The sequence below is a fragment of the Manacus candei genome, unplaced genomic scaffold (assembly GCF_025592945.1).
Source record: "Manacus candei isolate 608988 ecotype Guabito, Panama unplaced genomic scaffold, ASM2559294v1 h1tg000014l, whole genome shotgun sequence".
Classification (NCBI taxonomy): Eukaryota; Metazoa; Chordata; class Aves; order Passeriformes; family Pipridae; genus Manacus; species Manacus candei.
Window position 1 is genome coordinate 54,774,405 of NW_026138062.1, and position 16,040 is coordinate 54,790,444.

The window sequence follows — 16,040 nt, forward strand, 5'->3', positions numbered from 1 at the left end:
AAAACTATATTTGATATATCTTTTGACAACCACTCTAAGCCATCGATAAGTGCTCTTTTCGGTTTTGGGGTTTTTTTTTCTGTCCAGTTCCACCTCCAGCATATAATATTATATTCTAGGTACCATTTCTCTAGCTTGTTGGAAACTGAGGTAATATTGGAACTAAATGATAATCAGGATATAACCTTTAGTACTGGCTTCTCCATTCTAGCATCTCTTGTGCTATAGAAGGTTATCAGAGTGATCTGACATCACCAGTTCTTGAGAAATACTGCTGTTTGCCATTATTTCTGTACTTTCTTCAAAGTTCATTATTTGTTCCTGTATTTTTCCGTGAATTGAAGTTGAGCTGACTGATACAGAGTAACTCCACTTCGGCGAGGTCACAGAGTGGAGCATGAGGTTATCTGTGTGCTTCTGGGCCCGGTGCTTCCATGCCAGTGTGCTTTGTGCCACTGGCTGCTACGGGATCAGGAGGAAGGCAGCAGAAGGCTGGGTGCTTTCGAGAACTGTTTCCAGGAGGCACCTGTGCCTGAAAACCTTGGTCGTTGCTGGTTCAGATACATTGTTCAGTGAACAGTAAACTAGTTTTTATATGGATTTGTGTTTTAGGATTGTTCTCTACAGTGTGACAAGGCTGTCGCTCTGCTCTCTCATCTTGTGCTACCTCTTCCAAGCAATACCTGCAGTACCATATCTGTCGAGTTTTCAGCTGTGAGCATTGAGTGCATCATCTAATGGATTTGGAAGCAGCATGTTCTGATCTGACCTGACCTTCATGCCTTGCCTGTCTGGCCAGAATGTTCCTGCTGATAGTTCACCACACTTAGCTTCCTCTGAAGCCTCCTGTCAACAAGGAACTAATTTAGTTTGTCTCTTAGCACCTTCCTTGTGTGGTAGTTGTAAAAACATGTTGTTATTAATTCCTTTAGCCTGTCACTGGGTCTGGGTGAAATGGACTGATAAGGCCTGCAGGTAATGTCTGTGGTTAGGTAGTTTGATTGCAGAAGATTTATTGCCTCAGCTTAAAAAGGGGAAGTAAATGGTTTAAGAATATTTAATGCAGGGTTAAGGCTGCATCAGGCAGCATCTGAGACCATTAATTGCAGTTCTTTGTACACCTTTGAAAACCAGGGGGTGCAGAAGTAGTGCCTGTGTCAGTGTGCATTGGACCTGCTCTGTAGCTGAGGAATGGCTCAGCTTTGAATGGGAGCTGTAACATGCTGGCCTTCAAGTTGATGTGGAGAACTGTAAGAAGCACAGGGCAAAAAGTAAAACTGTCAAGCTGTGTCCTTGCTCAGAAAGAGATTGTGGTTTAGATGTAAGATTGGTGACTGCCATTGGCTGCAGGCAGACCCAGTGCATGGTTCTTTCACCAGCTGTGCACAAACCCTTCCTGCTCTGTCAGATGTTATCAGCAGTTCTTGTCCCGGGGCCTCTTCAGAGGACTCGAGCCAGCCCTTCTGAGCCAGCATATTGCTGGCTGCTTCCAAGTCCCCTAGCCAGGGTTCATATAACCTGTTTCACTTGACATGGGAGGGAAGGGTCTACAGTTGTCCCAGGTCCAGAGGTATCTTCTGGTGCATGGCAGCGCAAACTGTGGCACCTGCTGTAGATAACGTGTCTGTCAGTGCAGCTGTCATTAGCACGATGAGTGGCACGCGGAGCTCATAAAGAGAGAATACATTTGCGGGATGCAGCGAACCACATTAAAGGATCCGTTTGCTTAGTCATCTTTAACAAGGCAGCGTGAGAGGGCAGCCTAACCCAAACACAGTTATACTGAATTCTTTTGCTAGCCCTAGAGGGCAGAGTTAAATTTATGGGGTGGGGTTAGTATGTGCTGTAAATGTTCCTCCTTTAAATGTGTTTCTCATTTTAAATATAAATATTAAAATCTTACTGAAGTTTAAATATGAGTGCATTTGCCATTCAAGAAAGGAGTACTAGGCAGTGCTGTTTAAATCTCAGTTTCTGGGCAACGAGTTAATCTTTTCTCAGGAGCTATTTATCTGAAAACTTGTAAATATGTTTCTTTCTAATTTAACGTTAGATCTTTAATCCCTCATTTTAAGAATTAGGTATGTTGAAATAGCATTTGTACCAGATGAATTTGACGTATTGAATTATCAGATCATGATAAACATGTTTAAAAGTTTCTTAAGCAAGTTTGCAGAGAAGTAATTCCTTTAAAAACAGTAATTGAAGCAAAGTCTGTAGTACATAGACTGCTCTCAAGTTTCCCTTTTCCTGAATTTTTTTTCTTTTTCTAATAACATTAACACTTAGATTGTCCCAATTAGGCTTTAAAATTTATGCTTTAGCTAGTAAAATCTGACTTGTCTGCTTCCCTTCATTTTGCTGCTCAATAACTGTCTGAAGACAGGTTTTGCTAAGCCAGTATTAACAGACAAGCATATTATTTAAGCAATGAGAGCTTTGAAGTTGCAAAGTATTAATGAGGGAAATAAAAGGATTGTAGATAGATGCAAAGATGCAGTAGTTGGTGACTTTTCTCAGCCAGAGAATTTCTTTTGTGTCTGAGTTTGGAACAAGTTTTCGGTTGTGTTGTTTTGTTTTATTTTTCTTCCCTTTTTGATCCCTGTTGGGAGGATCTTCGTGTTTGAAATTTCAGATTTTCCAATTTATGTGTTTTACTTATGTCTGTGTTTGCTTAATGCTGCTCTTTCTTCCCTTTGACATTTTCTTTTCCTCTCACAAATTTGAACTCGCTTCAGTTTGGGACAGCTAGGGTAAAACAAATCGCCACAAATAAAATTATAACAAGAAGAGCAAAGTCTGTGAATGATCCTTTGCTGTTTCCTGTGTCGTTCCAGTCTCATTAATCAGCGCTGGTGCTGTGGAGGCTTGTGGTGTGTTATGTCGCCAGCACAGCAGCTTCTCCGTCCCTTTCCCCCACCCCCTGTGTGCCTACACAGTGGGGAAAACTAGAGAGGGAAGCCATCAATCTTTCCTGTCACAAATGTCAGCAGTGATTCTCCTGTCGACTTCCTGCTCTCTCTGTCATGCCCACCACCTGTGTTTAGAATTAGCTCTGATGCTGTGGATCTCACTTGGCTCTTCACCTGTTCTGCCCCGACTAAATAGCTGTTAAAATAAAGCAGAGCAGCTAAATACTATAGCATGTGAATGTTAACCACCACTGTGGGTTGTGGGGTGATTTCTGTTGCAGCTGCTATTGTAATACTGTCATAATTTTCTGCAGCAGTGTAGGGTTTGGGTCTGAAATCTCTTGCTTGTATTTCAGCCGAAAGGTGAGCTTGTGAGCAGGACTTCTTTTTTAGTTTAGAGATGAAAATATTTATTAGATATATTGCAGATAGAGGCATAAGCCTATCTCCCATCAGTTAGCTTGCTGGGATAGAATCATGAATGAAGTCCAAAGAAATTAGTTACTTTGAAGCTTTGTCCTTACCTTCAGTCACTCAAAAGATATAATTAGCAAAAGACTCTTTGGGATTTGATTTTTATATATCTATATTTGGCTAGCGCAACTCTTGAAAATATGTCTGTCTCCCCCATCACTGGGTAGATTGAGAAGCTGAATGCACTGCTTTTGTACCTCTAGGGCAGGATTAATGTGGTCATTTTATGGTTTGTTGTGTTAAATAATAGGTCTTAACTGGACTGTAACCAGCCAAAATTTTATGTATACTTTTTTGTAATTGTATAACATTCCTATGCCCAATTAAAAGGAGAAAGCAATGCTGAGAATTGTCTATCTATTGGCAGCTTTCTCCTACTTCCTTGAATGGGTGCTAAGTTTTTCTGTTTTTAAAACCCAGAAAGAGATGAAAGCTTAGGCATAAAGTTTCCTTATAACTGTAGCTTGTCTGCTGTCATTTCAAGTGTGTGGCAATATTTATGTGGAGTTATAAAGAAGAGAGGTTCTGAAAACTTGAGTCTTGTGAATGCTTTCACTTGATTTTATTTGAGTAACTCTTGTGAAGTAGAGGAACTCTGTAATCGCTGATTTTACTACATATTTGAGGAGCAGCTTTCTACTAACTGTGCCAGGCAAATACATGTATTCAACAGGTAAATACTTGTGTTCAACAGTCACAGAATTTATAATGCTAAACATGGAATCTATAATCCAGATACCAAGAATTGGTTGTGGTGTGGGATGTTTTCATCTATGTGCATATTTTCTTATTTGTAGCAGCTTTGGTGCATCTTCTGGTTCCGACACATCTCATGAAAGGGAATGTGAGTGTGCTTTTGACTGCTGAATTGAGGCCTTGACAATTGTAGCTCTCCTTACTACCAGTGTGGCATACTGAGAAAAGCTCTTCTTTGGTCCAAGGGGGAAGCACTGGATTTTGGAAGCTATCATCTTTTCCAGTATACTCTTTTGCATTGAAGATGGGTACGGCCGTACTGCAGGATTTCAGGATAAGACTTTAGCCATCCTACTCTGAGGCAAGAATGAAATGATTATTCCTGATGGTTTGAGAGCATTTGGATATTGACAGTTTTTCAGTATAAGGAGCAGCAGTTGTTTATCTCATTGCAAAAAGGGAGGTTAGGTAAGAGAACACCTGAATCTTAATAGGTTTTGGATCGAGGTTTGTTTGGTAATGTGGCTGAGAAATGCACTGTGGTGTTTGGAACTGCCATGCAAAAGTCTAATTGAGAGATAAAAAACAGTAGATGTTAAATCATCTGTCAGTTACTACACTCTTAATAGGAATGAAGATTAACATGAAGCACTGCTGGTGTAGGTGCACACACCACACAGAGTTAAACATACGAACAGCAGGCTCACACTGTGCTTACTACAGATGTCTGAATGAGTGAGTGCCTGTGGGCTGGAGCTGCATGTCTTGTGGCTTTCACTCTGCTCCATTGGGAAGTCTTCACTCCTTTTGTTTTTATCCTTTTCCAACTCCAGTACTTTCAAGCACACAGCTCCCATCCCCTGACCTAACAGCTTCATTGAAGTGCATTCCAGCCCCATGATTTCATGGTACGAGGCAGAACTCCCCTGCCACGCTGCTATGCTGCCCGCTGCTTCTCACGGAGTGAACAAACAGGGAACATAAACTCTCTCCAAAGGAGCAATGTTCTCTGTATATTTTTAGTGCGAGAAATCCAAGATTCATTTGAGGGTGTTTTGTGTAGGCTTTTTTTAATATAGACTTCTGCTAACACAATGGAATATTTCATGCCACCCTATTTGCTGTAACTTGTCATGCTTTATGTTGTTAAATGGAATCAAAGGAGTTAAAGATGAAAGAGTTCTAGTCAACGGGTCCCTCAGCTGGGAGCCAATGTGGGTCCTTTGTAATGTATTTGTTAGTGCTTTACTCAGGTTCAGCATAGCTCAGTTTTCATTATTGGATTTACTTGTTTCTGCAAATTCCATACTTTAGGTTAAGTAATTGCTGAGCTTAGACTCAGTATAATACTGCTACTGTTTGTTTCTCATGTTTAACTTGCTATTTATTGCCCTTATACTGAACAACCCTTTTATAAGTAGTTGTTTACCATTCGAACATACAAAGCACCATTACAGATGTCATGCTTGCCTTCGCAGGTATTCTCTTTACTGGGTAGACAGAGAACTTTTTTCTCTCTTTGTATGAAACTATGTCCATTTTACGTTGTACTTGGGTGTTTTCTTTTCAACATAGTGTATCACCAGATGCTAACTTATGTAGTATTACAACAAATCTACTTTTCATTAGCTCATTGTGAGCCTTTGAATATTCGGAGTTAGTGCAGTATTTGAATGTACAGGTTATGTTAAGAGACTGATGTCTTTGATTTTCTTGGTGAAAGATGTTCTCAAACTGCCTATTTAAATGTCACTGTTGCATTTTTATGTATTGAGTGTATTATACTTAAATTTAGGAACATCCAATATGTTCGTAGTGGCATAATCTACAAACTGGACGGTGATCTGGGAAGAGAAAAGGCAGATAAAGGCAGATAACATGTTATGGGAAGCATATGAAGCAGGGAACTGCAGCTGCTGCGTGACTTGGGGACTGACGAGGTTTCTAGACAGAACTGTTCTCCACAGAGTCAGGGTGTTCAGCTCTTTTTGGGTCATGGTATTGACACATGAGCTGATCTCTGCTGACTGCACATAAATTCCTGCTTTCTGATATAACAGGCAGTTACCCTGAGGGGTAGAGCTGCTTCTGCACTGAAGTAGCACTAGCTTCAGGGTCCCAGGGAAAAGAAGGAATAACATCAAGAGCCATTTCAGATGATGCTGTCTTTGACTAGGCTGCGCTTGAAAGATGTGAAGGTTTCTTCACCATTCTTTAACTTGGTCATCCTAGCATACTTTACCTGATGCACATCCACAGTGGATTTCTAGCACATTATGCAGTTTCTTAGCTTTTCTAACTGTGCAGGTAGGAAACATATTTTATACAAAGTCACTGGAATCAAGGCAGTAATAGCTTCATTAGTAATAATAGTAATAAAAGTAATAACCTCACCATATGGCATTCTCTGTGCCTTCTTACTGTCTTGATACACCATGCAAGAACTCTTTTGGGAAGCAAGGGGTGGAAAGCTCAAGTGGAGGAAGAAGATGATACAGGAGGGTTGAAACTGTCCGATAAGGAGATAGAGAGTAGGGCTGTGAAAAGTGTAGCCTGTGAAAAGAGTGTGATTAAACAGGCGTATAAATGGACACTGGAAAGCAAGCAGCACTATGGGGAGAAACAACTGTGGGAAGGAGTATCAGGATTTGTACTGAGTAAGGCGAGACAGGAAGATGAGGTTATGTGCTCTGATAAGTAACTGGCTGTTCTGGGGTCCCTGTAGGGGCAGAACACCATCTTAGGGATCATCTATTTATAGCCTGATTTTCTTCTTGAATTCTTATTTTCTTGGTGAAGAGCAGAAATATGGGAAGCAAGAAACAAATGTTATGCCTGTAAAGTACCTGTTGCATTGCCTAGCAACTGCTCTAAGCCCATAGTAATAGAAGTACAGCTCTGAAGCCAAGTGTATTCCAAGTTACCCAAGTTTCTGCAAGACTTCACTTATTTATATACATTGGAATGCCGTATGTCTCCTTCTGTAGGTGAGCACTTGGCCCTTCTCAGTGTTAAGAAGAAGCTGTCTGCAGTCCTTAGGTCAGATAGTAGCTTAGTGGGAGGTGAGTGGGTTCTGTGAGTGGTGAGAAATGCTCTGATGTAGGTTCCCAGGAAAACAAGCAATCAAATGAGATTGATTAACATAATTCCATTTTTGTGTAATGGAGAAAAGAGGCATATGTGGTCAAGGACTGGAGCAGAAGGGCTGGAAGTTGGAATTGCTGTTGGAGGAAATGGTGTGCTTTTCATTGCAGTGACTACCTTGCAGCTCCTGTGCTGGAGGTTCTCCAAGAGCACTTAGAAACTGACTCAACAATATACTAGAAGTCAAGAAGATATTTGGGATGGGGTGAAGGGGTTACCACCAAGATTTAAATGTGTAGTCATTTATGTGAGCAGGAGAAATTAGCATGGCAGCTAGCCCAAACCCGCTCTTGCCTGTCAGCACAAACACTTAAAACGTTGGATAACAAAATTGCCATGATCTGAAAAACAGGCTTACTTTGAAAGCAGAAAAATTTTCAGCAGATTTTGAGGGAAATAGGCAAGGCTTTTCTGAAGTATAGATCATGTTTTTTAAAAAAAAAATTCCTATTCCACTTGGAAACACTTTCTCATTAATTTTTCTTGAGTCTGAGTCAAAATTAATTAAGTCAGTTTGAAGTCCTTTTTTTAATAGTTAAAAATAATGGTACTTGGCCTTGACTTTTACTGCCGTTTTGTGTGGTTTAATAGTTGTATGACTTTTTTTTCTCCCTCACACATTTGTAGAAGATTCACAGAAAGGAAAACAGACTACATCAGTAAGTAAATTCTCCCTGCTAAGTTATAGATGTTGCTCATAAAATTTAGCAGGAAAAAAATCATGCAGCCACAGGCATAATGAAGTTGATGTTCCTGTCGCACAACAGACTCTGAGGTTTGTATTGTGCAGCTTTGTGACTTGGACTCCTTGCTGAAGTTTTGGGGGACCCTCATTTTTAAGTCGAGCAGTCTTGCATGCTCTTACAACTTGGCATATAACAAGCATTTACACATAAAACATTGCTGAGCTACTTCTGAATATGGTGGAATTCTTTGGAAAGGTCGGGGAGGTAATTGATCATTTGCTGACAGCTTGGGACTCTGAGAAAATGGTCAGATGGAGGACTGGGATGCAGGAAAACAAACTTTCTAAGATGGTAACTGTCACATAGCCAAGCTATACATGTTTCAAGCTTTTTAATCTTTGCTCACAGTCTCAGCTTCTCAGTTGTTTTTTTCTGTTTCTCTGTGAACTCTCTTCAGATGTTGACATTTTACTGATCCTGATGCATGGACAGTATTCCAGGTGTGATCTTGAGCTATAGCAGTATTTCTTTGTAGAGCCCTTTTAAAAACTCTACTGCTGCCAGGATCGGTAGTTTCAGAACTTTGATGATCTCTTTCATTATTCTTTAACCTGTAGGTCAAGGACTAGATTTCTTTCAGGAACCGCTCAAAATGTTCTCTGCAGCTAGAAAAATAAGATTTCAGCGTTCATGGGAGTTAAGATGGCAATCTACTGGGACACTGCATGAGTTTATAACAAAAATGTTTGAATTTCTCTACACTGTGATACTAAGTTTCTATATCAGAATGGATATAGAAACTGAAATGCAGGTATAGAAACTATAGTGGATATAGAAACTAAAGAGAAACATACAACTTCAATGCAAAAGAGGCTGAAAGAATCTACTACTTGGTTTTTGAGATCTGCTTTTCACCAATTCTGTCTACATCTATCGTTTTTTGCATATGCAGTCTGACAACTTAAAATTATGGTAGTTGTCAGTCTCTCTGCAGTAAAATAGAGTATTTTAACTGACTTGCTGCAATTATCAATCCTGAGGTAATTTATACATTAATATGCTGAGGAGAGAAGACACAGACATAAATGAGGCTTTTTTAATGACTTTTAAATATAAAAGAATCTGTCCAAAAAAAGGTGTGTGTTAATTTTACCAATGCTTTGCCACAGAATATGGTCGTGGATCGGATTTTCTCTGGTATCCAGCCAACTGGAACACCTCATCTGGGTAACTACCTTGGAGCCATTCAGAACTGGGTGAATCTGCAGGAAGAGCACAGCTCAGTGCTGTATAGCATTATGGACATGCACTCTCTCACCATGCCCAAGGAGCCAGCTGTCCTGCGCCAGAACATACTGGACACCACTGCCGCCATCCTTGCCTGTGGTATTGACCCAAAGAAGTGTTTCCTGTTCCGACAGTCACTGGTTAGTGCTTTCCATGCTTGTTAATGAATGAGCATCTTTGTGTTGGTGGTCCTAGAAAAATTAGCAGGGTTGGATTTTAAGCTTATCCTTTGCTGTGATTTTGAAGTGCCTGAAATCATGACTGAAAAGTCTGCACTGTAAATTTCTGAAGCAGGGCTAGGTGTTTGTGCAGGTTGTGAGTAAAATACTGAAAAGACCTGTTAGGAGACCATTAATTTAGCTCTGTAAGTCTCACTTTAGTCGTAAAAGGTTAACTCATAAATGCATAAATGTAGTCTGTGTATCCATAAAAACATGTAAAACATGTTTCTATGGTTTTGAATCGGCCCTTGTCACTTATTCTGCCAGCTGCACAGTATCTCCAACAAGTGATTGATATGGTAAGTTTTGTATCAGTTCCAGCATGATTATCAGGGGGTCACCTCCTAGGGATTTTTTTTTTCCCCTTCTTTGACCATAACCTGCTTTTCATATGTACCTTTTTCCATGTGATCTGGTAATTCATATGTGAACTGTTTGGTTCTCTTGACCATGCCAAGGAGTACTGGGCTTACCGTCCTACTTGGCATATGTCACCCTAGTCTATCACATGCTGTATTTTCCTGGAACACAACCTAATTTTTTGCTCGATTAACTTTCTGTTACTGACTCTTAACTGGCAAACTTCTGTAATTTCCCACAGAGACAGATGTATCATAGCTTCTGCTTGTGAGAAGACGTCCTTAAATGGATGTCCAGCTTGCAGCAGGACCGCAAAGGTGGCGTGCACAGTGTCTGAAATTTATCAGTGTAAGATGAAATGGTATTTCATTCTTCCTTTGAACATGGTTCTTCACAGGCAGAGTTTCCTGTGGTTATCAAACTGCAAATGGCAATCATAGCTCCATGTCCCTGGTGGATAATGAAAATATGAAGACAGATATACTTCCTGCTTCACTTTTCCTCAGTATTAAAAAAAAAATTCTAAATATGTTAGCTCAGAATTTTAGTGAAGATATGTTTAAATTAATTTATCTTTTTTTTTTCTCAAATCCAATTAGCATTTTAAATAAGTTACCAGCTTGGGTTTTAATTTGGTTCTCTGACTTAACTTCGTCATTGAGGCTGACATTAACTGGAATAATCTCAAGGTGAGTTACAAGCCAGTGATTCAGTAAAAACCAGTCTGAAGGTTTGGGTTTTTTTCTTGCTTTCAAGCAACTGAACAATTAAATTACAGAGGAATAAAGTCAAGGTTTATAAAACTGCAAGTGAAATGGAGAAAATGGGGAACAGTTGTTTTATCCACTGAAGAATGTGAACTGACAAGTATCAAAACAAGCAAAACAATGCTGAATTTTGTGAAACTCATGATCAGTCTACAGAACCCCTTATCACAGGATGCATTGCATGCTGAAATGTGTATGAATTCAGAAAAGGAGTCAACAAATTAATCTAAAAAATCATTTGGGGACTGTTTCATTTCTGAGATTCCACCTCTGCAGGAAGTGCTGAAATCACAGATGGGAGAGTATCCATGCTTTTCTGTACTTAGATTCTTTTTGTTGTTGTTGTTGTTGATTGCTGTCAGAGGTGGATATTTGATCAGTTCCAGTATTGTTTTTTGTATATTCCTACAAGTCTAAGAGCTAAATTAGTGCTGTTCCAGGTCTTGCTAAAGCCAACACACAGACTTCCCGTGAAGACAGCAGATTATCAGTGAGGATCTTTACATTGCAGGCAGCCACAGAAAGCATGTTGTATCTTTCACAATATCATAATGCAGAGACTGAGTCTTTGAGTCCCCAAAGAGAAAGTATCAGACTCAGAAAATTATGAGAGGACAGGACTGTATGTGATGCATCTCCTGTACAGTGATGCTTCTATCAGTACAGCCAACAACCAATGGAAACCTTACATAGTTAGACTTCAACCTGTTCAGCTTTATCTTCCACCAAATATGATTCTGTTTTATCTTATAGTGGTTAGGCTGGCCTCTGCTAAATAGACTACCTTTATATATTAATTTTTCCGTGTGGCTTTATCTGTCCAGCTTTAATGGTGGTTCTTCTTATTTAATCTAAACCATTAGATTAAATGTGTGGGCCATGTCTAATATCTTGAACCATATTCTTACCAACACTTATCACACATGTATCAGTACAACTTGCCAAACTGACTGGTTGTAGCATATTTTTGAAAGATCATCACACTGCAATCAGAAGAACTACTATAGTTGTCTGTGAATCCAGACTCTTTCAGGACTGGTTCAGGCTGAAGTGGTTTGTTAGCTTCCCAAAACCAAGTCTATTCAAGCTGTATGTAGTGGTCAGGTACACCCAGAGATGCCCTATGGTCTGTTCATTTACATCAACAGGACCAGATGTTTCTCTGGAAGTAATTAAGAGGAATATCTGCGTGTAGCTCGTGATGCGAGGAAAGGAGACAGGAACCTTGCTAATGTGATTATTGTTTTAGTATGATAATGAAATAGCATGTTATGGAATGTCATAATATCGAAATGATTGTTCCTAAAAATGTAGGTGTAAGATGGATTGCAGTTATTGCTCATCAAGAAAGTTTATTGCTTGATTTTGATTGGTAATTGCTCAGTTTTCAAAAAAATGAGCTGGCCTGTCCTTTTCAGCCACTCTAGCAGTCTCCAAGGGTGGTCTAAAAAGCCACACTTTTGTTTACAAACATTTGGCTGAGGTGTAAAGCAAAGTAACCAAAACTGATTGTATACTGAAATATGTTGTATTTCCAGAGGTCATCAGGAAAGCAGTGAAAATGCAACTGCAAATAGAGAACTGGTTTAGGTATTTGATTATGTTTTATTCAATACCAGATCAAACTGATAAATGAGAGAATTCTCAGTAGATTAGTGTGCTATAATTATTGTTTTGTTTTGAATTCTATCTAGAAAATTACGAAACCTGTAGATCACAGAAATGCTACTGCAATTACTTCTGATTAACATTTCTATTTTTTTTTTAAACAAATATCATGCAAAAAAATTATTACTACCTAAGAACTTTTAGTTTTAATCACCTAAACCCACTACAACTAATGACTATTAGTACCCCGATTCTGTAGCAGTAAAGGCAGAATTAAATTCTTGCACTGCAGAAGTGTGCTAGTAATGGTAAGCCCCACTGAGAGACTGCTCATGCAGTCACTAATGTGGCACTAACGCTGCTTGTCCTCTCACTTTCTTTGGATTACCCTGGGCAAGAGTGGTCTAGAGTTGCTGAAAAGGGGTTTCTTTGTTGTTGTTGTTTATTTGTTTGTTTGGCTTACTCTTTCTGTACTTTGCTGCATATGTTGCTTCTCTGGAATATGTTTGCCATATGTGAAAAAAATATTGCTACTTTGTTTCCCAAAAGGCATGTGCATTTGGTAAGGGTTTCACTGTCAGTAGGCTTTTGTTTACAGGAAAGTTTATGCAGATTAAATCTCTAATCCAGAGCTATCTGAAATACCTGCCTCCAGAGTTTTCCCACATTTTATCATCCTTTCCAATACAAGCAAGAGATAAAAGCCTGGACAATATTAATCACAGATTTCTGGGGGAAATTGTGGTGAAAACAGATACCTCTCATGTTATACTAGATCCAAAAGGTGCTGCTATGGTAAGGATACAGGTGAAGTTGACTTGGGGTGCCAGAACTGATTTGAGTGATGTCCTTGCCTTGCAACTGAAGTGAAATAAAAGTGAGAGAAATTTTGCATAAGCTGATTTTTATTGTATTGTTTAGAGGGCACAGGGACTATGTTCTATTGGGTAAATCACAGCCAAGTTAGCTAAATGGAAAGTGCTAGTTTCATGAAAATTATTTTTATGTGCTTCAGAACTTACCATTTGTAGATTATATTTTTCTATAGCATGTATAAACAGTAAGTTAATGGCTGGCTGTATATTTGTCTCCATAAATTGCAGTTCCCCAAATACCTCCCACACTTCAATTGTCATAAACAAAGTTGAACCCGAGCTTAGGGAAGTAGTGGATACAAAGAATAAGTGATGATAACTTGAAAATATTTAGAAGCAAGAAGGATGATGATGAATAATTAGAGTAGTGTTTGGAACCACATTGTCTGTGAAGGGTTATAAACAAGCACATTTAATTGGAGTATCTAGGAAAACACAATTGTGGAATATGTTGGACAGTAGAATGGCCTCCCAGTGAGAGAAGCTCTTTCGTTACAGATTGTTTAATTATATTTTCTTAAGGAGAAAGGCAAGTTATAGAAGAGTGACAATTTCAGTAAGAATAAAAATAAGTGCCTATTTCAAAATTATACATTTTTATTTGGAGTACAGCTGCAAAATATATGAAACCCTCTTTGCTCTTAGAGAAAATAATGTCAAGATATGCTTTAAGTGGCTGCCTTTGCCTACTAGGCATAAAAAAGAAGTAACAGAATAATAACTTACACAACGTATCATGCGAATGTTAGAAGAAAGAGAAAATATATTCCTTAAATTGTGCCATAACTGATAAAAGCTGTAGCAGTCATCTTTCATAAAACTTAGAATGTTTTATTAAAAACAAAAAGAACTATAGGATGTGGGGGAGGGGGAAATAAGAAAGACAGGATGCAATCTACACACATGGTAAAGTTATATGGTGTAAGCCATTTTCTCTGATTCCTGGTGGGTACAATACACATTTCAGTTTTTACCCATGACCATCTTGTATCTCATCTGTTTCACAGTTAAAACAATTTTAGAAACTTGATTTTACTTTTATGTGGTCTCAGACTGTTCTTCCTGTCCATCTACCTATTGTAGTAGACACATGCTAAATGTCCCAAGAGAAACTAAAATTCCATCAGAGTTGATTCAGCAGGCAGTGGTTGATATGCTGCAAGAACGCTTCTCTGAGGAGTCCTGTGAGTTTCTGGACAACGTAACATTCAGTTTCTGGGCGGAAAATTGCAGTTTTCAGCCTTCTGGATAGGGTGATTTATTTTCTGAGTATAATCAGCTGCAGTGTTCTTGCAGTGTGCAAGCAAATTGAAGCAGTAACTCTGGGAGGTGGGAATTTGCCAATTTGTCTTAGCCTTAACTCCAAAAGCCAAGAAACAACAATATAAGTGTGTGCACTGTTTCACTGCTGTTATTTTCCAGAAATATCCATCTGCTTTGTTTTGTGGGCAAAGTTTGAATGGATTCATGCTACTTCTTGTCCAATTTTCAGAGGGGCTGAAAAGCTTCTATTGCATCATAGCTTATAAATTCATTAAAGTACATTAATTTAGCATGGTCCATTGAAAACTTCCTGTCATAAGAGGAAGTATGTGACTGTTTAATTTAGCAAATTATTCTGCTTCTCTTATTCCTCTATTTTCTCCCTGTTAGGAGTGGACTAGACATAACTAGAGCTCAGTGGGAAAAAAAGTCATGGTTCACTAGGATTTGGGGTTTTTTTCTTTCTTTCTTCCTTAATTTACCTGGTTTATCTCATACTATTATGTGGCTGTTATATGTTCTTCTCTTCACCAGAAGTCTGGACAAACCAAACTAATTAGTCAGACAGTATTGAAGGTTATTCTAGGAGAATGTTTCTGAAAATAAGTTAATTTCATAATGAATAAAGGAAGGGAGAGGGTGCTCCAGCCACATTACTGTGCTCTGTCAGGGTTTATAACCAGTAAAACTTGATTCCAGTAGGAGTATTCTTGGTCAGGCTCTTCAGAAAGGAGAGACAGATCTTACTTCTGTAGGTTTAGCCAAAAATAAACAAGTAACTAAAATGTTCAAAGGTGAAGGTGAAAGCTTTAAGTACTGACAGATTTACCAAAGATAACTAGATAACCACCCCCAGTTCAATACATTGCTTAACATGTTCTTCAAATCAAATGTTGCCTTTGTGACCTTGAACTTATTCCAACCACTCTTGAATTATTTCTTTGAACAGGAATTCAGGATACTGCATCAAATTTTCAACCATAAGAGTACCTCACTGTGTGTTCAGTTGCTATGTGCATTTGATTCAAGAGCAGTCTATTTTTGTCTTGTTTATGGCTTTTATTCTCTCTAGCTGTATAGTACTTAGTAATGTATGTCTGTATCTTGAACATATTGCTTGCAACCTGAGGCATTAATAAAATCTTACCTCTTATTCAAAAAAAAAAAGTGAGCAGCATCTGCTTTTAAAAAAAGGTCTCTTGAATTTTTTGCAAGCTCTAATTGGTACTTCTAGAAGAGACAAAAGTCGTAAAAAAGGTTTAATTTCTTTTTAAATTTAGGACACTTCCTCTTCTCTGTTCAAATTTCTTTTAGTACCTAACTGTCCAACTTACCTCCCCAGACCACTTTGTCCTCTACACTGTCAAAGTAAAATCTTTGAAATTTACTGCCCATTTAAAGTATAGCCCATAATGAGGTTACAGTGTCGAAGGGGAAGCTGCTTCCATATAATAGACGTGCAGCAAATTTGCAGTGCCTTACAGACAAGGGCGATAAGTTGCAACTTGAAGAAGTTCATCTTGACAATGAAACACTGCATCTCTTTTTGCAGGAAGCCACTCCAGCTGCCAACGCACAGCTTTGTATTGTAACCTCAGAAAGCTGAGGTCCAGTGTTGCTGATTTAGCTGCTTTCAGATCTGCTTACAGTATCCATGCCTCTACCACTCTTGTTCTTGAATCCCATTGCTTGCTGTCCTCCTCAGCTGTATATCTCAGCATAAGAAGTCATCTAGAATTATTTGGAC

The 16,040-nt window shown here is 38.9% G+C and overlaps 1 protein-coding gene across 2 annotated transcripts in view; it reads left to right on the forward strand.

Annotated features, from left to right (window-relative positions):
* The window catches only part of WARS2 (tryptophanyl tRNA synthetase 2, mitochondrial), a 38,382-nt gene that overhangs the window by 10,706 nt on the left and 11,636 nt on the right, over window positions 1–16,040 (forward strand). The window contains exon 3 of one of the 2 annotated variants that reach the window (XM_051780291.1): window positions 9,080–9,339. In XM_051780291.1, coding sequence (XP_051636251.1) covers window positions 9,085–9,339 — 255 coding nt within the window. In that variant the 5' untranslated portion in view covers window positions 9,080–9,084. The remainder of the gene's footprint in view (window positions 1–9,079; window positions 9,340–16,040) is intronic. The other variant, XM_051780290.1, reaches the window with a different exon arrangement.